This window comes from Pseudonaja textilis, chromosome 8, assembly GCF_049901715.1.
Source record: "Pseudonaja textilis isolate UNSWEBS1 chromosome 8, rPseTex1.2, whole genome shotgun sequence".
Lineage (NCBI taxonomy): Eukaryota > Metazoa > Chordata > Lepidosauria > Squamata > Elapidae > Pseudonaja > Pseudonaja textilis.
Window position 1 is genome coordinate 29,028,451 of NC_141997.1, and position 25,352 is coordinate 29,053,802.

General features: G+C 34.8%; 1 protein-coding gene across 9 annotated transcripts in view; it reads right to left on the reverse strand.

Moving 5' to 3' along the window:
• DOCK9 (dedicator of cytokinesis 9) overlaps window positions 1-25,352 on the reverse strand; it is a 111,654-nt gene that overhangs the window by 74,859 nt on the left and 11,443 nt on the right. The window contains exon 1 of one of the 9 annotated variants that reach the window (XM_026708310.2): window positions 9,595-9,855. The exons of the other annotated variants lie outside the window; for them this stretch is intronic. Coding sequence (XP_026564095.2) covers window positions 9,595-9,708 — 114 coding nt within the window. The 5' untranslated portion in view covers window positions 9,709-9,855. Of the gene's footprint in view, window positions 1-9,594; window positions 9,856-25,352 lie in introns of those variants that run through there. 9 annotated transcript variants of the gene reach the window in all.

The window sequence follows — 25,352 nt, forward strand, 5'->3', positions numbered from 1 at the left end:
ACTAAATCCAAATTAATTTGTTTTCGCTCAGTTTTTTTTTTAACAGAGGCACCCCATCTGACCCCACCCACCTCACAGCGCTTACCCACCCGCTTGCCTTGCAAGGAAAAGATTCTCCTGCAGAAGCGGCACAACCGACTCCCTGATATCCTCCTACATGGCCGTTTGAATTTAATCTCGCGCCTGGAGGTCACATGAGTGACATGGCCCTGCCCGATTAGTGCAGCCGGGAGCTTGAAATTAGTCAATCAGGAAGCAACAAAATGTTACTCAGCTCACTCTTTCTGTCCAGGGCTCAGCAGCCTGTGTGGTTCTTTTGAAAAATGCTTGCCGGCTGTTACCATTCCCCCCCCCACTTCCCTCAGGGCTAACTGCCCAGATTGGCTATTTTTTGCATATAAAATTTTGCGTCTGCCTATACCCTGGTCCTACCTCTCTTTTTTTTTTTGTTCTGTAATTTGTGAGTGCCTTTTGGGGGGAACGAATGCCTGCTGTAGCGGAACTTTATGCAGTTCATATTTCATATTTTCATTTTGGGGAAAGGAAAGAAGAAAAATTGGAGTCTTTAAAAAAAACTTTCTCATCAAAACAAGATGGCGATGCCCAGCAAACCAGCGGCCCGGTAGAAAATGTTCCACGGACCGGTACTGATCCGGGGACCGTGGTTGGTATCCTGATCTAGAGGTGGTTGGACCCCTGATCTAGTAAACAACAAAATCAACAAACTAAAACAAGGTCCATTAAACAAATAATAAACATTTTCCCAGGCCTGAGACCAAAAATTTTCAAAGTTTTTTGAAACTTTAGGAAAGAGGGTGCTGTCCTTAACCTGGGTGGAATGGGGCAGAGAGGGAATGCTGTTCTGGGGGGCAACAATGGGTTAGGTTTCTAGATCCTACAAGATGGAAATGTTTAATGAGGTGGACTTGGAGCACAGCCATTCTGCTAGAATGCACTGAATGGACAGGAGCTATTGGGAGACAATCAATATCCCAGAAAGCCAGGCTCTGTGTCATACTCAAGTTCTTATGTTCAAGAGAAACTGAATAAACTCTACTTCACAATTCTAAACCAAACGATTCAGGGAGATAGTTTAGTTTAGTTTATTGTCATTGCACCTCGTACAACGAAATCAAACACCATCTTCAGTGTACATCATGACATGAAAATAAACACAAACACACATCCTTCACACTCCACACTTTGAACCGAAAACCCGCAACACCTCACCAACACTGCACTATACAGTAGAATTCAAAAGAGCTACTGCCCTGGAATGGAAGCTGTTTTTCAGCCTATTTGTGCTTGTAGGTGTGACTGTACTTGACATATGAGTTCAAATATAATCTTGCATCTTCCATATTTAATATAGAGCTTGAACTACTATTGTATTATAATTATTGGTAGCACTAGGCACTAAAAACTGTAGGAACATCTAGTTTCTTAACATAAAAACCTCATGCTAATAGCTTGAAAATTACTATAAAACAATCTAAATTGTTTAGATATAGAAACTGTTTTTATTACTCTTCATCTTAGAGTATGATTCTGTTTTCTAATCCTTCGATCATGAATCTAGACAAATCTCCAATTCCATTTCTGAAAATATTGTGGCATCAAACACAATTATATGTTTTATTTCATTTTTGGTGTTAGCTACAAAGGCTGTTTTGATGTAACAAAAAAAAAAAAAGAGTTTACTTTTGAGCTTAAAAATTTCTCCAAATACCTAGCTTTCTTCAGAAAAAAACCTAGGAAAGCTTAAATTCCAACAATTAGAATTGCATGGAGAATGTGAAATTAGATTTTAAAAACATTACATTTCCATTCTAGATTGAAGTACAGTTCTAAAGTATTTCTAGGATAATGATTTCTTAGAAAAATGTTATAGAAGTACCGTGATCTGCAGATAGGTTGGTCAAAGAAGATCACATAGTCTAATGCCTACCACATGGAGATACTGTCTTTGAATAATGTTATTGGAAGAAGTTCAAAAGAACAAAAGGTTACATTTTGAAAGATTCATTATGAAGGAGCGGCTACAGAATTAAGACTGTGAAGCAAACTATTTTTTTAAGACTGCACACTATGTATCATTATAGCAGGAAAATATGCTTTGTTGATACAGCAGAGTACACTTAGTTCAAAGAATAACACCCACATTTTAAAAAAAATACAGACAAAATTCATTTTGAAAACACTAACTTAGCCCGTTGCAAAGAGAGCAAAAGTAAAAGTAGTAAAAGAGCAAAATATTAATAGAGGATATTAACAGTGATTTTTTTAAAAAATCAGGAAATACACATCTACATTTTTTGCTAATTACAAAGCATGCTGAACATTATCTTCAACTAATTCATTTAAGTGATTTAGCTCAGAAAATGTACCAAGACAATTAGATGTCAGTTCATATACAGCCTTATAGAAATATTTTCACAGAAATGAATACTTAAATCTAAGTCTTCTGCAGATGGATAATTAAACATAAAAACTGTTAAACACAGTTCAACACTTATTACCCATTATTACAACTGGGTAAGAAATAAATTATCTTTCTAACTAGCAATGAAGTAATAGAGGCAACAAGCTCATACCTAGAGAAAAATGTAAGTTAGAACCTTCAATAGTATTTTATTACTATCATAATTCCCACCTACAATATAGTAGTTTTATAGGTAATCCTTGACTTACAACAGTTCGTTTGGTGACTGAAGTTCCAACAGCACTAAAAAAGATGTGTCTTATGACTGTTTTTCACAATTATGACCATTGCAGCATTCTCATGATCATGTGATCAAAATCCTGACACCTGGCAACTGGTTCATATTTATAACAGTTGCGGTGTCCTGGAGACATGCGATCACCGTTTGCAACCTTCCGACAAGCAGTCAATGGAGAAGCCAGATTCACTCAACAACCATCTTACCAACTTAACAACAGCAGTGATTCACTTAACAGCTGTGGCAGGAAAGGTCGTAAAATGGCGCAAAACTCACTTAGCAACAGAAATTTTAGGCTCAATTTTCATAAGTCAAGGACTACCTATATTAGAAATAGCTTTCTTTATTATAAATATTTAATTTTCATCAATGCTTTGCTACTTCCCTAATGTGATGAATGCGGTAACAAAATGTGGATTGACATTCCTTTTTTCAGAAAGTTTAATTTTACAAAGACAATGACATCTAAAAGATTAATCTTCCAATGTTAATATTATTTTGAACTATTTTAGGATTATTTAATTATTTTAAATAAAACTATTAGTATTTTGTTCACTGTCAGCTATATTTAACACAGACTATTTTGTTTCAGTGTTTAAGTTTTCCTGTATTGTGTTACATTTGTTTGTACTTTACAATCCACTAAATATTAAAAGGGCGAGACATTACACAGAAAGAACAAGTTCTGGAGTTCTTTTTTTTCAAAGCACAAAGAAATATAATTTTATTTTTTCTATGTTACTGAATTGAATATGGGTTAGCATAATAACAAGAATATTATGACACTATAATTTAAAAATATTATTACAAAAGACTCCTTATTTTTACCCAAACATTAGATAAAAAGATTAAAAACATTGTGGAGCCCTTGCTGTTGTCGGAGTTTGGTGGTTTTCCAGAAGACGTTTCATTATCCAACCAGGTAACATCATCAATGCATCATGAAGTGTCTACACGAAAACCACCAAGTTCAGAGAACTGCAAGGGCACTACAGTTCAGCTCTAAAGTACAAATATTCTTTTCTATCAGTATTAAATACATTGTTTTTCACAATTTAAAAACCCCCACTATATTTTATAATACAAAAATTGAAGTAACTCTTCAATAACAATTTGGGAATACAATTTGGCAATCCAAGTTCAAATGTGTAATGTCTTACATTGAGCTGATGCAGACTTTCAATTACCTTTCTTGCACTGAAGCAAAAAGTCAGCAAATAAAAGAAGTGGGGAGACAGCAAGCTATGGGCTTTTTTACAAAAATACTAGACTTAACTCCAAACTTTGTGAGGGACTTTTTACACTGCAACTTCGCATTATCAATATACACTGAAGGAAATGAAAGCAACCTCTACAGAGGCACACCCTTTCCTCCAGCTATTTCTCCTCCAACTGTGGATTGGCAGTCTTGAGGATTTCTCCTCTAATTCCAATTTCAATAGTTATTGAAATGTCATCAAATCAAGTTGAACTCATGGAGACTACATGAACAAATGTGCTTCATCTTGATCTGATTTTACTAATAATTAACAGCTATTTCTCAGGACATTCTTAATCATCTTGCTGATCCTGTCCCTTCATCTCACATGTTGCCTTTTCCTTGTTTTATTCCCTCAGTTTTAGCAAGTATAGTCTGAACAAGTCTTTACAGTCAAATCCCAAAGAAATCTGAAGCATAATTGAAGCAATATTTTGTTTTTATGCTGTTGTGGATCAGGGATCCATGCTAACAGCAAAACAATTTGAAAGAGCAGTTGTTCTATATTGTTAAGTGGAAAGATTTTCAACACACATTATTGTTTTTGCATATGCTTCCTGAAAACTGTTTCCTGACAGCATCAAAACACGCCATGTCATGGAAAAGTTCACCATAGTAAAGCATTTGGTTAAGAAAGCTCTTTCAAATTGCTTTGCTGATAGCATGGATCCCTGATCCAGAATAGTATAAAAACAGAATATTGTTTCAAATATGCTTCAGATTTGTTTGGGATTTGACTGTAAAGACTTGTTCAAAATATGCTTGGTAAAACTGAGGGAAGGAAAAGAAGAAAAAGGCAGCCTGAAACGGCAACACAAAATTGAAATATCTGCATGTAATATTAACTAGTTAAATGTGATTGCAAGTCCAATATATTCCTATCCCAATTGGATATTAGTCAATATCATATAATAATCTCTTTCTTTCTTCAAATGATACCTTCAGAAATTTTTTCTTGTTGTTATACTGAACGTATATTCTCTGAATTTCTGGATACAAGGAAAACTATGTATTCCCACAGCAAGGCCTTATAGTAGATTCCCCCCCACATTTCCAGTAGAGCAGGACTCTGCAACCTTACTACAACCCTCAGCAGACCAGCAGTGGCAGGAGGGGAGGGGATGATTTTTATGTGCAACCTAATCCCACACATGCACAAATGGGGCTTCACACACTCGCCTGCCGCTTATGTGCCCAGTTCCCAATGGGTCGTCGACCGGTAGCAGTCCTCGGACTGGGGGTTGGGGACCCCTGCAGTACAGCATTTGTGGTGTTTCAAAGACAGGAAGAGCAGTAAACTGTCTTCATGTCTGTCAATATTCTCTGATAGTTTTAATTCTGGACCATATTTCCCCCAAGCCTTTCCAGGCTCTCCAACTAACCCTGAAAAAGTTTTAAAAGGTTGGGAATTGGAAAAAGCAGCAAATGATATTCAAATGCCTCTCGGTATTAGAATGGATATACACATTTCAGAAAACCATTATTTCCTTGTAATAGGTTTTCATATCTAGATCATTAAAGCTTTATGTGTAGAAATTGATTGATAGCACTGGGTTTCTGTTAGTACTATAAATTCTAGCTGTAAAATCTATTTGACATTATGTAAACTATTTGACACAAGCTTAAGCGCAGAATATATTTTCACCTCATTTAATTCAAAACCAGCTAAATTTCATAAAAGCCAAATCAAAATATTAATCATTCTTACGGTTAAGACAAGACAATTTTTATTGTCATTTATTTCTGTGAACACACTGGCGCTTTTAAAAAATGAAATTTTGATGCCCACTCTCAGAAGAAAATATATATACATACCCATATACATATCACACACACACACACCACCATCTATTTTGAATACAGAGCAGAAAAAAGAGATTGATACTATATGGTACAAAGCTACTATTTTTATTAAGTAGAAACTTATATTAAGATATTTCATATAGCAAATATATTTTCTTCAAATGATGTATTTTCAGGTTTAAACATTGGACTAGTTAGCCTACTAAAATAAATTTACGATTCTGAAGTAACTGCTTTTTTGTGCTCATGTATGTTTTGCCAACAAACGATCATCTTATTCAAAATTTCCTATGAAAATAGCATGTTTTCTAATGCTTCATATATCTATATTTAGATCTAACATTGGATTTTAAATTAAACTAATTAACCTGATTGAAAAAACTCTTGTGAGGCATTTGTTTCAAACTCATCTGCGAGTTCAGATCTACAAAAAGAGGAAGGAAATTTCATCATCCCTAACAAAAGAATATGAGGACAATATATTGACTTTGGCATTTGCTACATTGATACCAACACTTTTACAGGAAAGCAGAATCTTTCTTTCTCATATTCTCTTAGAAATATTTTCCATTTATAAATAGCTTCACCACATGAGAAAAAGATTCTACTCTAGAAAAATTATAGATAATACTATATAATATTTTTTCTGCAGTTTTTATCCCACATCATAATCACTTCCTTTTCCTAAAATAAACAAAATTTTAAAATACAATTATAAAATCATACAAAATTTGAATATTGTGCTAGAAATCAAGGAAAAAAGCTGAAATTAAAAAGTGAAACTTGGAAGGGAAAAGGAACAACAAATAATACTTTTCCCCTAGAAAAATAATGAGACCTTCTTAGGAGAATTTTCCTAGTATTATTCCCACAATAACAACACTAAGATAAGTTGGCCTGAAAAAGACTGAATTATTTTTTAACGATCTCCATGGTTAAGTAGGCAAACCCAACACCTTATCATTATACTCTGTGGTTTTCCTATTTAAAATACAAGCAATGAGAAGCAAATAGATATGTCCTTTGCTATTCAACACCATAAGATTTATCAGAAAGCTGTAGAGAACTTGTTATAACTATAAAAAATATGTGTATTTCTTCTCATCAACACGTCTCCAATAGGAATCTTTAAAGCTTATATCAATCATTCCTACCTTTTTCTGGAAAAGTTGAATAAGTGGAGAAATGGAACTATATACATCAACTGAAACTGAAATATTCCAATACATGATTATCTTTAGAAAATCTGCATTTAAGTTTGAGGTGTCCAAAATGACAGGTGTTAGTAATAACATAAAGCTAGTATTTGGAGAGAAATAGATGCAAATAATATATTCAAGAACAATGGCATAAGCAGCACTATCCCCAATATAGAAATTGACAATTCATATAGTTATATTCAGCTGTTATCAGCACTACCAAAAAATTTCACCTTTCATGTATTTTAAAACCACTGAAGTCATTCTACCATTATATTGGAACACTGATAAATAGGATATGAACTTAGAATGAGAAAGAATTAGTTTTTTTTTAAAAGGCAGAAATAATAAAAATTGATCCAAGACTGCATTATAGTAATCCAAAAAATTGAAAGAGATAGACTAGATAAGGTGAGATCTATGACCAAATATTTTTAAAAAATCAGTATATTTAATTGACACTGAATTGAATTGTAATCATAATATGACAGAAAGAAGTCTGAAGTTTTATGATTAACAAACCTCAAGGACAGGAAAAACCAAACACAAGTAGTTCTCAACTTATGACCAAAACTGAGCCCAAAATTTTTCTTAAGTGAGACATTTATAAAGTGAATTTTACCCCATTTTACAACCTTTCTTGCCACAGTTGTTAACTGAATCAATGCAGTTGTTAAATTAGTTGCACAGTTAAATGAATTTGGCTTTCCCATTGACTTTGCTTGTCAGAAGGTCACAAAATATAATCATATGACCCCAGGACACTGCAGTTCCCAAGCTGTTGAATTTGGATCATGTAACCATGGGGATGTTGCAATGATTGTAAATGTAAAAAAAGGTCATAAATCACTTTTTCCAGTGCTGTTGAAACTTCAAACAGTCACTAAATGAGCCACTGAAAGTACATAATAATTTTCTCCCAGATCTCCATAGGAAACAGAAGAGTAGGTCCTGAAATACATATGAATTCATATATCACACCATATCTCATTCCAATCAAAATTGCATTAGAGATTAGAGAGTCTGTTTTCAGTTCCACAAACAAGTGGAGGCAACACATAACTCAAGTTTCATAATAAAGTCTAGATAAATTCAATTAAATAACTCATATTAAAGAATGTGATAACAATCTCATCTTGCTCAATATCATAAGACTACATAAATTTATATTAATAAAATCTTTATTAGGGTTATAAGCTAGCATTTATATGATTCATATTCAAATTTCTGATTGTTTGATATGTATTTGTTCCATTATTTAAGACTGTGGAAAAACAATCCCAAATAAGGTCAACAATAACAATGACATTTATTTGGGTGTCATAAAGGAGTTGAACTATTAATAGATTTTTTCAAAATAAATATTCTTAAATCAATACTTTTCAATACCCCAAGTTTCTGGTTTAGTCGTTATCCTCTATTAATGTAAAATTTCACAATGCTTGTTTAAAATGTAAAAAATCAAATATTGGCCTACAGAACTTCTATTAAAACATTTAGCTTATCCATACTAAGGTCAGAGATATAGTCTATTATAAAGAAATTAATGACCATTCCAAAGAATAGCTGAAGCACAGAATGGAGACCTGGCTGTTATGTAGAACACACTCCCAATAAGTACTGCGTTGGTTGGGTGTGGCTCACATCTCTGTTCAAATTTGTTTCCAATAAACATTTCCTTTGGACTTCCTTTAGTACATGTACTAATGAATTCTATATACAACTTTATCCCTTCAAAATCTATGAGAATCTTTTTCTGACATAATCTTCATATTTATTTTGCCACAGAAAACATTTATAGTTTGACCCAGTAGACATCAGTCATTTTTATATTCCTAAGGAATGCACCTAAGTTTAAAATTGACTGCTTATCAATTATAACCAACACTGACTTGTAGTTTATGATGGTTCAAGTGTCTGACCAACAAGAATTACGTTTGGTTATCAGAGTGACTCTCCTGATAATAAGATCCACCATATAACTTCTGGTATCAGGTCAGAAATTATTGAGATGCAATATTTTCCGCTTTCCATTATCTTCCCTATTTAAATAGCTAATCCAAAATTTACAAGCAAAAATACATGTCAAGATTCACATACTATAGAAATTGCTTTTTGATGTCTTAACCACAGAAAGCAAAACATTTTCATTGCTCCTACTGAATACATATTCTATAGCTTGTTTTTAATTGCAGAGGTGTATTTAATCAAAGTCTAAAATTTTGAAATTGTGCACCTTAGTTTACAAGATAAAAATGTAACAATTTGTTTATTTGAAATATTAAATATAAGCATTGAAAGTTGAACTGGGTGCAGTAGAACATCAGTTTCATCATATTTAAACTAGTAAGCTAGGACGACTTTCTGGTTTAAATGTATTTAAGTTCAACCAGTACTGACACATCACTTAGAAAAATGCTTTTCTAAAATATAAAAGAACAAACTATATATACATTCATCAGAAATAACACAGCAAGAGACTGAAAGAGGGCATTAGAACTGTTCAATCTTAAATGCTATAAAAAAAATTTTCCTCTCCCCTCCAAAAAAACAAAAAAACCAACCAACAGCAACACAAAGACAATCAGCAAAAGAAAGAAAATGAACACCTTACCAAAACCTGTACTGGAGTGTTCATGTCTGTTTCAGAAGCTGCTGCATCCAAACATTTTTTAGGAAAATCTGTAAGTTCCTTTTTAATATTTTTACTATTTGTTCTTGCCAGCATTCTTATCCAGAATATTTCACACAAATGTAAATCTCAGCACCTTTATCTTCTAACAGAAGCATACCAATGATAGAGCAAAAAGTAAACCTTCCACCACCCTTAAAACTGCAAAGAGGGTAGTTGTGTTACTCTGCTGAAGACTTAGTCAAGTTATGGTGGGAATGCATGACAGATAAGGCCAGCCCTTGAGAAGGGGGAGGAAAGAGAGTGTGGGAGAAAAGGAGGTGGATCCATCTCGGCATAAAACTCACCAAACAGTTCTTCCCCGCTCTCATAAAATGAAGCTAACATTCATGTATTTTAAAATATTCTAAATCTGTAGTTTCTAAACAATTAAGTTCAACTAAATACATTGTATTTAGGGCTCTTTCAGTCAGAGTACTTTTAAAATGAAACAATTTTTCTCATGGGAATAAAAAGAGACAAGAGAGTCCTATGACCATAGAATATGTGGGCTCAGCCAGCTTAAGTATTAAATGTTAGTGACTTTGAAATGCAATAAAAAAATATCATTTTATGGATTCTGATATGGAAAGGTAACATAACCAATTTCTCCAGCAGATGTTGCTGGTCTGACTTGCTGATTCTGTAAGTACCAATAATTTGGATTATATCAATAATCCGTGTTGTGGTGTGATTGGTGAATTGGATCTGGACAGAGGACATCTAGATCAAGTTATCACTTTTCCTATAACTTCACTGGGTAACTTTGGACAAATAAACTTCTTAGCCCAGGCAAGCACTTCTCTTGGACTGATATTGTACAGGTAGTCCTTGATTTATGACCACAATTGAGCCCAAAATTTTTGTTGTTCTTAAGTGAACTTTACACAATTTTACAACCTTTTGTGTCCCAGTTGTTAAGTGAATCACTGCAGTTGTTAAATTAGTAACATGATTAAGTGAACTTAGCTTCCTCATTGACTTTGCTTGTCAGAAGGTCACAAAAGGTGGTGACAAGCAACCATCATAAATATGAGTCAGTTTGCCAAGCATCTGCATTTTGATCATAGGACCATTGGGATGCTGCAATGATTATCAAATGTGAAAAATGGCCATAAGTCACTCTTTTCGGTGCCATTGTAACTTTGAACAGTCGCTAAATGAACTGTTGTAATTCAAGGACCCCCTGTATTGAGAAAATTGGGGAAAAACTTATATATAACACCTTGAATTCCCCCAAAATCTGTAGGCAATAATAAATAAACCAGAAGGATGGTACCTAACATGCAGATAAGGTATCCATACATACTCAAGAGTAAAGAGATAAAGGATTCAGGCTGATAAACCTAGGAACTGGCCTTCAAGAAAAGGGCGTGCATGAATAGGGCAACAAGTTCTATTGGGTGCAAATCATAGGACAAGAACTCATTCAGGCAATGTCTAACAATCATCCTGAAAATATCTAGAACAAGAATCAGGATAGTCTGGTACGTTTCCTAAATAATAAGTGCTGCGTGAATGTAAAGTTAAATGGAAAAATAACACTTGAATTAACTCTTCTAGTTCATTCTCCCAACATTTGCATGCATGCACATACACATACATACATACATACATACATACATACATTCAATTGTACCATAAACGCAAAGATCACAAAATAATAAATAATCTCTATACCCAGAGTTTTACATGAAATGAGATATTTTTTAAAAATGCTTCAACTGTTCCAATGGAATACAACTTTGACACATTCAGGAATAGGTAGCTGGGCTGGCAATCCAAGCAAAAGGAATTTGGGGTGGAGGGTTGTCATAATGTTTTTGCAATTTGTCTGATGCTTGTATGCTCTGCAAAAGTGTTGCTGTTGTGGCTTTTTTAACCTGGTGCCTCTTTTATTAATTCTATTAGATTAGAATTGATTACTGGCTTTCCATATCAGAAGAGGTCCATTTTTTGATTTCCTTTGTTAAGTCTACATTCAAACCAAAAACAGACCCCTTTCTCAACATATCTTTTTCCTCTTATTTTCCTCACAATAACAATCCTATGAGGAGAGTGATTGGCTAAAGTCTCCCAGCTAGCTTTCATGGCTAAAGCAGGACTTGAACTCACAGCCTCCTGCTTTCTAGCCTGGCACCTTAACCACTAGACCAAACTCCATTGTTACAGTAGCTACATTGGCCTCCCATTCATTTTGACATAAATTTTAGTCACCTAACCCTATGACTAACCCTATGACTTGGGAACTGCCTTTTCCAAATAAATTGTATAAGCCAAACGTTTATAGTTTGCTACTGCCTACTTCCAGGATGTTTTTTTTACCTCTGTTTATCCTGATGTTCCCTGGAATTCTCTCATGCAAGTACCAAGAAGTTCATGTCTGTTTATATTCTGAGCCCAAACTCTGGAACAACACATGCCAAAATTTGAGGAAGGATTTCAAATATTTAATTAAAAAATAAAATTAACATCTATTTTGTGGGTTCTAGCTACACAAACACACACACAAACTCCACTATACCTGCAATACCTAGAAGCCCTGGTGGCACGGTAGTTAGAATGCAGTATTGCAGGCTAACTGCCCACAGACTGGAGTTTGATCCTGACAAGGCTCAAGGTTGACTCAACTTTCCATAATTCCGAGGTTGATAAAATGAAGAGCCAGATTGGAGGAGGCAATATGCTGACACCGTAAACTGCATGGAGCTGTAAAGCTCGGTGGAGCAGTATATAAGTCTAAGTGCTATTGCTAATACCTTCGGTATTTACTAGTAATGCAAAATGCAGAAGACAATTCAGAACAATCTAATTCAACCCTGCAAAAGTGGAAAGAGGAGGAGGAAGAGGACCAAGCAGGAAGGTCAATAGACTCAATTACAATGGTGATGAGCCAAGCATTTGGAAGACTTGAAAGACTGGGTTAGGCATAAACAGTCACGGTGAAAATCTATGTATGTTACGTGTTCGCTGAGACCAAACAGGATGCACTGAAAAAGATAACAAGCCTCAAGTAAAGACAATAGCCTCTTTCCACTTCCAAGCAATCAGTGTTGAAGATAGGCTACCTATGATTCAAGAGATAGTAAACAGCCATCAACACGAATAGTTATTGAAAACCTGATTTTCCATGAGCATATCCCTTTAAAACACATCTCTTTTCAACTACACTTTTAGGTAGGGTCTTAAAGAGTTATTTTATATTTTTAGGGAGTGCCTTTGAATAATCCGTGCTTCTTGCCTTTCTTCTTACTTTATTCTTCGGCAAGTTCGCAATATTTTCTAGACAACTCTTTGACAATGATTTGCCAATACCTTCTTCCTAGAGCTGAGAGGGAGTCACTGGCCCAAGGTCACTCAGAGTGTGGGTCAGGGTATGGTACTACCCCATTCAGAGCTGATGTGTAATTTGAGGATCATCCTAGGCTCATGACTCCTGCTTGATGAGTTAGGTCAGAGCTGTGCTAGAAATCTTTGGACTATTCATTTTGTATGCCAAATTGTGCCTTCTCCTTAACCAGGAGATCTTGCTCATGGTCATTAATACCTTGGTCATTTCCCATTTAAATTTACTGTTATTATGTATGGGGCTGCCCTTGATGACCCTCTAGAAGTTACAACTGGTCTAAAATGCAGTGGAGGGTACCATGTTGGATGTCCATTTAACACCCCTGTTGTGCAAGCTGCACTGGCTCCCAGTCTTCTTCAAGATGCAATTCAAAGTGTAGGTTATCATCTTTAAATTCCTACATAGCATGGGATCAAGTTAATTGTGGGACCATTCTCCATGAATCTTTCAGCACAAAGGTTGGACACTTTCCTTCCCTGAAACACTGTGATCTTGTGTGTCCTCAGAAGCATGTCTTCTTTACTGCAGCCCCTATCCTACCCTTTCCCCTTGTGATCCAACAAGCCTCCATCCTTTTAATCTTCAACTGAACACTTAACATTTGAAATTTCTCTCAAGCACTGAGATTGGGTAATATATACAGTATAATTGCATATATTATTTAAATTGCAAATAAGCTGTCCATAGTTTGGCTTAACATTGGTGGCCATATGTGTTAAATAAATAAAACTAGTTTTATTTTTTTTAAATTTACCACAGGTGCTCTGGAAATGAGTAAATAGAGAATGAAGGCAAAGACTGGTAGCTAAGATGGACCTAGAGGACTCTGGCTTTTAAAATACTATGGGTGCAGTAAATTGGGCAGTATTTAAATTGTTAGTTGGCTGATGACCTGAAATTCACAGAGAAAGACTGCAAGCCCCGGAGGACCATTAAATCAACAAAAAAAGGAAGTGCAAGTGGAATTTGGCTCTTCAACATAGATGATCCCTCAGGGATTGAAGATGACAGATGATTAAAGGTTTTACCAACCAGAGAACAGCCAGCAGCCAGCCTAACTCACAAAGGGGAAACTGCTACCAGTACTTATATGTTCTTCCTTAATTTGAAATTAGTTAGTAGGAAGTAAAGTGGGATGGGGAAAAAAGTTTGCAGTTTAGTATCTCAAGTCATTGTGCCTTACTTGGAGGCAAAAGAAACTCAATCTTGGAGTCTCTAGCCCTAAATAAACCTTGTTTGCTCTTCTAAGGAATGAAGCTTGGAAACTGAAAGTAAATGATTAGCAAATATTTGGGTTTGTCTGGTGGTTTGAATAAAAGAAATAATATTTCTAAAATACTGAGTTTGTATTAGAAATACTGAGTTTCTAATAAAACTAGAAAACTCATTGAAAGCTTTTGTGCCTCTGGACAATAGCCTTAAAGGAGGACATTATTCAAATTGACTGCCATTACCACAACTGGTAATAGCCAATTGCACAATTTAGCTCTTTGCTATGGAATAGCCATAAACTCCCAGAATTTCAGCAGATGATCTAGTTGTGAGAGTCGAGAAAAATCTCACTTTTAATGTAACTATGTCATGCATATTTTTCTTTGTCTCTCTCAAAAGTGTCTCTTCTGACATTTTTTTTGTCCCAAACCGAAGAACACCAGTTGCTACACAGTAGTTCTTGACTTACAATCACAATTAAGCCAACAATTGTTAAATGGTTTTTTTTTTTACAAACTTTCTTGCTACAGTTGTTAAGTGAATCACTGCATTGTTAAGTTAGTAACAAGGTGAAGTAAATCTGGCTTCCCTATTGACTTTGCTTGTCAGAAGACCACAAAACATGATCATGAGACACTGCAACCATCATAAATATGAGTTAGTTGCCAAGTGTCTGAATTCTGATGTTGTAACGGTCGTAAGAGTGAAAAGCAGTCATAAGTCATTTTTTTTCATTGTAACTCAACGGTCACTAAATGAATTGTTGTAAGTCAAGGACTACCTATACTCTTTTCTTGCAGGGCCTCTGTTCCAGTCCTGAATCATTTTTGGTTGACCAGTTTTAATATTTCAATATTTTCCATAATCATAAGCCATTCTGTTAAAACAATAAAAATCATTTAGTTATAAATAAAAGGCATTGTATTTCATTTCTATTTAAATGTCCCTTTTTTCTACAAATGTTAAATCAGACAAAGGTGGCTCAAGCAATGTCCTATTACAGGAATACAGAAGGTAAAGCAGATTGCCAAGTCTCTTGAAGTAGAGATCAGGCCATTGCTTAGGTAACCGTTATTTATGTTTTTGAAATAGGAGCATATCTATAATAAATATAATATAATAATAATAATATATTATAATATAATAAAGCATATCTTCAGATGAAAAAGATGACCGGGAATGGCTTCTCCATTCTGAAAAGGAATGATCATTTTCACTTTTTGTTTCTCACAAAAAAAAAAAAAAAAATTATGCACCAAGCTATATTTCCCAGAAAGTCTTCCAGTCTTCAGAATTAAAACTGAAAGATGATGAGAGCTCCAGAGCAAGAAAAAGTTAAATACAATAAAGTGCTTCTATGATTAGACCTTAGCATCAAAATCAGAATTTATAGAAATGAAAATGGAGATACTCCATGGCACTGAAAAGCAGAAATACAAACCTAAAGAATACATCTAGGAAAACAACCAAATAAAAAAATTCGAGATTCTGTTCTGCTCATTTTATTTTCAGGAAATAATAGAGGAAGACGGAGAAGTTTGAGAAACACTATTTTTAGCAATTGGGTTTTAATCACAATATGATAATGTTTATTCTATTTGTTTGGCAGATTTTGATTAGAAGTGCTCTTGCTCAGTTTTGATTAAATTCAGCTTTTAGTATTCAGTATTTCCTTCAAACGGTTCCAGAGAAATGATGGATTTATATCTATTGATAAATAAATGTTTAAGAGCCAAAAACTTAATTCTTCCTTGTACAATCTTTTCAAAATGAAGCATATTTATCATTTGATTTGATGGCTAAACAAAGAAAACAATGTGTTTTCTTTAAAAAAAATCAAATGCATTGTTTATTAAAATTTAAAGTGTACCTCTGAAATGACTTCACTTCTTTAACTCTGATATGCTTTTTGTGGGATTAATATAAAGAATATTTCTGCAGTAGCTGTAAAATTGTTCTACATACAGGTACTATTCAACTTACAACTGATCACTTAGTAGTGACCATTCAATGGGCCTATCTGGTAGCTACTTACAACCCAGATTCAAAGTTCTGACACCCTCCCTCCACAGTCACATGACTGAAGTTCAGGAGTTGCCAACTGGGCCACCTTTACAGATGTCTGCAGCGTTTCATGATCACATGACCATGTTTTATGACAGTTTTCCTAAAAACCAGCATTTACTTTATGTTTTCGGCAAAACTATGCCCACAGCGAACCCTTACCCCAGCATTCACTTACCAACTACTGCAAAAATGAACATGAAATTGGGTTGGTATTGTAACCAACCAGTTTTATGACCATCACAAAGTAGAACCGTAATGGGAAGGCTCTATTACAGTTATAAGTTGAATACTACGTGTACTGGATTGTTCTCTATAATATATTGCTTGTAAATTGTATAGAACTATTTCTTTATATATTTTAAAATCCCGCCTTTATTATTTTTATAAATAACCGCAGGTGGAGAACAGACCTAATACTACTTCCCCTTCCTTTTTTCCCCCACGACCACCCTGTGAGGTGAGTTGAACTGAGAGAGAGGGCAGGGAGGCTAAGTCCCCAGTCAACTTTTATGGCTAAGGCATGACTAGAACTCTTGTCTACTGATACCTTAACTACTAGACCAAAATGGCATCATGCCATATCATATTTATAGTATATACAAATGATACTTTTTCAAAATTTAAGGTAACTGGCTATAAAGTTTGTAACCAGGATACCCCAAAATCAATTCACTATCTTCCTCAAATGCTTTGTCATACAGGTGGTCCTTGCTGAATGACCAAAGTTACAACAGCCACAGAACAAGTGCTTTAATGGCCCATAAAGTGCCCATGGTTGTGCCCGTTCCCTATGTTTACATGACAACATGCCAAGTCAGCTTTACAACCCACTGTAGCATCCCATGGTTATATGACTGTGATTCATGGGGGGGTGGAGTTTGCTGATTTTTGGCCAAAAAACCCACCCAAAAACACCGAATGGGTTTGTTTAACAACTGTGGCATTTGCCTAATGACTGCCACAATAAAGGCCATAAATTACTTCCTGTCCAGAGGTGGTATTCAGCAGGTTCTGACCAGTTCTGGAGAACCGGCAGCCAAAATTTTGAGTCGTTCGGATAAGCAGCAAAGACCACCTCTGACTGGTTCCGCCCCGCCCCCATCTATTCTCTGCCTCCCGAGTCTCAGCTGATCAGCTGGGTCTTCTTTTGTTGCTCTGCACAGGAGAACAGAGGTGGAAAGTAGGTTACTGGGGTGGGGAGGGAATGGGGATTTTGCAGTAATCTTCCCCCAGGAGGGGGGAGGGAATGGGGATTTTGCACTATCCTTCCCCTGCCATGCCCACCAAGCCATGCCACACCCACCAAGCCATGCCATACCCACAGAACTGGTAGTAAAAAATTTTGAATCCCACCACTGTTCCTGTCACATGGGTGTCTAGACTTACAACTGCAATGGCTTATGACTCTAATTCTGGCCTCAATTATGGTCATGATTCAAGGGCTGCTAGCAAATTGCAGCATAAGAAAAGTTAGTGAAATGGTAGCATGGATGCACCAAGATTGTAACAGTTCTTACCCAAGTAGTAGGTGGCTTTTCTGTTAGAAGAGTATCAATATTGTTTCATTTGAAATGGTTTAACAGATAGTTTACATTCTGTATTTAAAAAAAAAAGTTTACTCTGTACTTAACATAATTATCTTGTTTTTAAAAATTATATATCTTCGTAAAAATGACTTTGGTCAGAAAGGCAAATAATAAATAAATTAATAAATATTATAATATCTATTCAAAGACTTATTTTACATTCATTGATATATTAATACTCAGTGCATCTTTTCTCAAAAATATGGTTCATATAAAATAAAACAAAGTAAAGAAAATATTGGGAGAATTTAAAAATAATTCATAATAAAGATTTTGTCTAATCAATTTTCCTTTAGGTTAACATGTATTTTTTTCAAATCAGGCTTAATAAAATAGCATAATCAGTACTGTGCTATATTCATTATTAATGTCGGAAGACATTAAAATGCATACTTCTTATGCACGTGGATTTTCTGCATTAATAAATGCTACATTACCACTCCCTCAAATGCTAATAAAATACGCCTAATGCTGAGATACATCAGATTGCTAAGTATGCACTATTTAACAATTGCCTTATGCTATATATGCACTTCATTATAAAAATAAAAACATACTCGAAAAGTTCTTCCTTCTAAATGCTTTGCTTATCTTTATAAGAATCACTTCACCTTTATATTAAGAATACCTTGTTTTACTGTATTCTTCTATCTTCTACTACATTATAATATCTGCTTTTCCAGATACATGCTTTGGACATTCATAAAACAACAATGAGAATGCTAAAAATAGTACTGCATAGACATACTGAGAAAAAATATCAATATTTTACTAAAATATTGCTTACAAATGGTATCAACAGCATTTTAGCATGTTGTACTATTATTAAAATAATAATAAAGATTCAACAGCAACAGAATCAGAATGGATGGAGAATTTCAAAAGCATCAGATACAGAATATATAAAATAAATTTAAAATATCTTAATGAAGCACATCAACATTTACCAAAAATGAATGGATCAGTATCCCAGAGTCTTCTTTTGTTAAGCTATTTGCTGTATATTCCAGAGCTTTATTTTCTCTTTGATGTTTGCAAATATATGAACAGTTTCTCTCAATAACTGTACGAATACCTTTAAACAAAACAACACTAGTTGTGCAACCCATTACAATTTCTCTGCAGCCTGCTTTTCCAGCTAATGTTTCCAGAATATATTCCTTTAATTCACAAGCATGGTTTTCTTCAGCCACTCCAGCAGTATATATCTATTAAGATTTAATAGCACTATATTCTAAGCTTATGTAGAAGAATGCCAAAAATCTTTTGAAGATATCAGCAAGAGCCACACCTCATAATGCAGCCATGCCTCCAACAGAATCCTTCCTAAAATGCTCGAAAAAACAAACAGATAAAAAAAATGCAGCACTCCTAACTAAGCTGTCTTGATTTCCATTTGTCAGTGTTGACAAATTTTCCGAAGCCAAAAGAGAAAAAGAAAAAGGGGAAAAAGCACCCTGCTGCAGCTTCTAGTGTCAGGCACAAAGAATTCTCTCATCTCTGGAAGAAAAGCTTCTCCCAGAATGCTTAGCTTAGAATTTGCACCAGCAGACAATTTTTTTTGTCAACCTAAATATTGAGGTGCTGGATTTGGAGTGGGTGGGGGTGTTAAGATTCCTGCTGAAAGAACATTTGACCTTGTACAAAAAGAGATGCAGAAGATATGCCCATCTGTTGCTGCTATAGGAACTATTCGATATGTGCAACAGTGGAAGCTTATTTTAAATATCCAGATATACATGTACTGTAAATAGTAAACCACTAGAGAGCAGACAACAGAGCATTTAAAAAAAAACTTTTCTAAATGAATTCAGTGTAAGCAGCATTGCAGTTACTGGAATATGAAAGAATATAGGTTATTTTTTTCATTCATACATTTCCAAATAAAGAAAACTGTAAGAGTCTATAAGTGCTAACTGAGAAGCAATTTCTACGGAGTTTAAGGAAGCTTAATTACTGTTTACAGAGACAATTCTATACCTGTGAACCCAGGAATAACCCTACAGACCCACCATTTCTAGGTGGATATGTAGAGGATTCCTTTCATTTTCAAATCACACTTCAGTATGTGAAGACCTTGTTTGCTGAATAGGTCACAATATCTGGGTTTTCATCTAACACTACCCATATACCAAAAATACATAAACCACAGTAGCTGGTCTGACACAATACCTGAAGTTAAAACCAAGCCAACCACATTTTCTCTTTGCATAACATCTCAATCTAAAAATATAGCTAAGCATGTCACAGATTATATAGCAGAAAAATACACATTTGAGGTCACGTTATGAGCTTGATGGTTTTTAATTCTTAGAGAATGAGTTATTTTCAAAATAACAAATCATCTTTTATAGTAATCTATTTTCACTATTCAATTTCCAGATCTGATTCTAACAAATTTTTCATTAATGACTCAAATGAATGTTTGCATTAAGCACTCACTGCTCTAATGTAATTATGTAATAAATTTAAATTTTAACTTAAGTTTTACTTCTTGACCTATGTAATTTATGCCTAATCCACAGATTATAGCCCAACATACAAATTTAATGAAAATTACAGAATTATTGTATTAGAAGTAATAATAAGTAAGTTACATCTTCAAGTTATAATCTTTGTGACCATAAATATTCTGACTTATTCTGTTATTTTACTGTAGTCATAATCAAACCAGTGTTTCTAGTTTTGACTATTTTGTTCTAGTCAAATTGTTGGATTGATTGTGTAATGCTTTGTTGGCCAATAACCAAATTAAAATTTTGATTTTATTTGATTTGCTAATACAAGCTTATTAGAAACGTCTAGCCAGTGTGTTAATTCTGATACAGTGGAGATTACAACTTAGTTTGGCTTCAGAGCTTGGTTGCAGTCCTAAAGTCCATTTCGGAATGGACATATAATTTCTCCATCCAGTCCATCGCTACTTCAGCAGTACACAGCCAGAATACCCTTCATACTGCTACCTGATTGTTGAACTTGCTTAAAATTCAGTACTAAAAGTATGCATTTATGTAAATCAAATCTATTTGAAATTAAAATCTACTATGTCCTACTTGGGGGCATGGTGACCAGAGTTTTATTTTTAAGACTTTGAATTTAATATAACTAATACATTTATTTTTCTTAATCAGTTAAGAAAAATCAATGCTGCTAAGAAAAATCAGGAAACAGCATTCTTTCTTTAAAAATGTGTACTGCATTTCTCCATCAAAAGGATGATAACAACAACAACAACAATAATAATAAAACAACCAGAAAACAGTAAAAATAAAATAAAAATTCAGCAAATAAGACTAGAACAGGGTAACATAAAGCACCTCAATCAGTAGTGAGGGGAAATGATTAATCAGTATAAACATTTATAGGCTTTTAAAGATGGCCTCCTACTTCAAAAATATATTTTACAGAAAGCATTTTGAAGGAGGGGGGTGTTATTCATTGTATCTCATAAAATGTCTCCAATTAACCTTTTCCTTTTTTCTTTTCTTTTTCTTTGAGAGCAATAATATGCCTTTTTACTTTAGCTAAAGTCATAAGGAACGTTGCTTAGGAGATTTTAACAGTTGCAATGGCATTCAAAATATATACATTCCATTGCCCATTACTGGCAAAAATAACATCGCAAAACAGCCCAAATTATCTACCACCCCACCCTTCAAACAAGTGTTATAGCAGAAATAAATATTTTCTAAAGAGTTCTTTTATAGCAATAACACTTAAAATTGTATACTGCTTCATAATGCTTTACAGCACTTTCTAAGTGGTTTACACACTCAACATATTGCCCTCAACAATCTGGAACCTCATTTTACTGATCTCGGAGGGATGGAAAGATGAGTCAACCTTGAACCTGTCAAGATCGAACTCCTGGCAGTGGGCAAAGTCAGCCTGTAATACTGTATACTAACTACTGTACCACCACAGCTCTTTCATAAAAAGTTTGTTAACAGATATTTTCAAATATCAGTTCTTCTGCTTAATATTAACATTTTGAGAAAGGAACAGACAAATCCTGACATATAGCAAATAGTGTATGTAAGAATATTAATATAAATATATAATATTACTACAAAAGTTAAAAACTCCAAAATGTCTAAAATGAAAACTAAAACTAAAAATTCTCATTTTAACCAATGGGAAGAAGGATACACAACAGCTTAAGGGAGCAAATCTATAGGAAGATGATAGTAAATAACATGTATTAAAAACCTCTCTGAATTGCATGTGACATGATAATATTGCTTTATCAGTTGGTTATGTGTGGAAACCAAAAAATCAATATTACTTTCTATATTCAACCATTTATATTGCACATTATAGAGTGAACACATAGCATTAAAATTGCTCATCCATAAGACCATAAAAGGCATTCTAATGGATACCTTTTTTTAAAAAAAAACACTTTAGATGTTATTACTTTTCAACTATCTTCAGTAAGAAACTACAGTACATGAGTTTCAATAAGAAACTATATGTTTTATAAACGTTTCAATTTTTATAAACATGTTTATAAAAATATATTAAAGGGTATGCAATTTTTTTACTTTAACTATAAATTATATAAACCTTAAATCTTTAAAATTTAAATCTTGAATCTTTTAGTTGTATGAAACTATGAAATAGTACTCCATCTAGTGGTTAGAGTTTATGCATAGATTTAATTGTATATAGTTCACTTTTGTATGTTTTCTTGAAACTTAGAAATTCATGTATCAATCAACTTTCTTCTGAGGCTGGGATAAAAGACAAAGATCTACTTTCCTTCACTAGATTCTAACCAATACGGAAGGCGCAATACTAGGAAACAGAAATAAGATTATGGAGGAAAGTGATTATGTAATATTCAAGTAATTGATTGTAAGTACAGTTGAACACGTATCTTGGATTGAAAAAAAGCATATTTTAATGAATGGAGAAATAGGAATAAGAGAACCTAATGGAAAAGGGAGCTCAAGATGAATGAACACTCTTTTAAAAAAGGAATAATAAATGTACAAAATGGGAGATGGTTTTATGTTTTTTTATGTATTGTCTGTTTATGTTTGTCTTAAAATAAAATAAAAATATTTTAAAAAAGGAATAATAAAAACGCAATTTCAAATCATTCCCACGTGAAAAAAAAATATAGCGAAAGTACCAATGTGACCATCCAGTGTAGAGAGGCGAAAAGGCTAGATATAAAGAAAGAGATCCAGATTCTCAAGGAGTACTGTACACACCAAGTAGTCCAGAACTTTAAAGAAGGTATCAAGAATTGTAAGATTTCAGAGGAGTGGAGATTGCAAAGGAAAAAAAATTAGAAGCTTCTTAAATCAGTTCAAATAGAAAAGAAAAGAATCAATGTACTTGGTACTCAATGACGACATTAAAATGCTATCAACTCCTGTCAGTGTTCAACAAAAAAAAAAAGTATAGGTAGTCCTCGCTTAGCAAACACTCGTTTAGTGAATGTTCAAAATTATGACAGTTCTGAGCAAGATTTACAACTGCCACAAGTTGCAGCCGTTACTGCTTTCCCGCAATCACGTGATCCTATTTTGAGTGTAGCTTCCCACGGTCACAAGATCACCATTTGCAACCTTCATTGGCAGCTTCCATCAAGCAAAATCAATGGGAAAACAGGTAAGAAGTCACAAATTGCAATTCACTGAATGATTGCAACCAGAACTACTAGAACTGCCATCATAAGATAGTGTGGTCAAGTCACTTTGCAGTCATGTCGCTTAACATTGGAGTTCATGGTCCCAATTATAACAAATAATTGAGGGCTATGTATATTCTACAGGGAAAGTCTGAAAAAAGGAAAAAGAAGCACAAATGTAACATGGAACTAACTGAAACAGGATTATAAAGTATCTCTACTCTGAATGAGTTTAAGTCCTCCGAACAGAATGAACTGCATGCTATGGCTCCAAAGAAACTAATTGATGGTTGTCGTTTTATATAGTAACTTTGAGATATCTGAGATAATGCAAATGTTGTTTCCAACTCTAAAAAACAGAGGGCAGATATGGAGAATTAAACTAATCTCGTACCGCCATTTGGGAAAGTTGTAAAACAGATGACATAGAGAGTTATTTGTAGACAAACTAAAAACAATGTAATATTTACCAGAAATCAGCATGGATTTGTCAAACACGAATCTCCATTAGCTAATCTTATTTTGAATTTTACAAAACACCCATGTCATTCTATTCAGCTAATTAACTGTGGTTGCATGGCATAGCAATTAACTGAATACATAGCTGGTTCAAAAACTAAGTTCAGAATGTGCTTTTTAATGGTTCCTAATTAAACTGAAGCGAGCTAATAAATGGGCTGAGGATAAAGATCAGTCCTGGAGAAAAGGGTACAGAGAATGTTTATCAAATTAGGATATTATATAAAATCGGGTAAGATAGCTAATAGCTACAGAATAGAAATAACATAAAAACCATCATGAGATACTATCTTGATTCGGGAGAAAAGATGTTGACAAATAATTAATTTCCAATAGGAGTCAGCGTTGTGATCTGACATCAGAAAAGACAAATGCAGTTTTAGAATGCATCAATAGAATGGGCGCTGGTAGAAGTTACCCTGAACACCCTTTCTATCTATGCTGCTAGAGAGCCCAGGATGGGTTGACTCCTTCCTATGACGTCTTTTAGCTGAGTCTGTACTAAGATATAAAAGCCAGCCCCTGGAAGAGACCCCAGCTTTGGAGAAGATACTTGACAGACTGAAAGGTGTCTCTGAAAGCACAAATGAATACAGAAATATGTCTTACCCTCTCCGGACGAATCAAGGGAGGGTCTGGGCTCTCTCGCAGCATAGATAGAAAGAGCATTCAGGGTAACTTCTACCAACGCCCATTCTCCTCCATGCTGCATTGAGAGCCCAGGATGAGACATACCAAAACTTGCATGTCCACGGGTGGGTCCTTGTCTGGCTCATCACACCGACTGTTGAACCACTCATTGAAGCAACCATCTGCCGAAGGCTGCAGTTGCCGAGGCAAAGACATCCAGGTGGTACTATCTGATGAAAGGAGACGGAGATGTCCACGTGGCCATACAACAGATCTCCTCCAAGGGTGCTTGGGTCGCCCAGGCAGCCGAAGTGGCCACGTTTCTGGTAGAGTGTGCTGTCAGACCTTGAGGAACCGGAAGGGCCGCAGCTTTGTAGGCCTGCTCAATGCAAGATCTGACCCACTTGCTAATAGTAGGAGGCCTTGTGCCCCAAGTGAGAAGGGAAATGGAAACAAAATGGCTTCAGACTTCCTGAAGGAGGAAGTGCGCTTAATGTATATTCTAAAAGCCCTACCTACGTCTAGCGAGTGCCACTGCTGCTCTAAGTCATGGCGTGGGAGGGGGCAGAAGCCAGGCAACATAATGTCCTGGGACCTGTGAAACAGGTGTTAACCCTTGGAATAAATGAGGGGTCCAGACTGAGGACAACCCTATCATCGTGAAAGGAACAAAGGTCCTCTCTGATGGAAAGAGCAG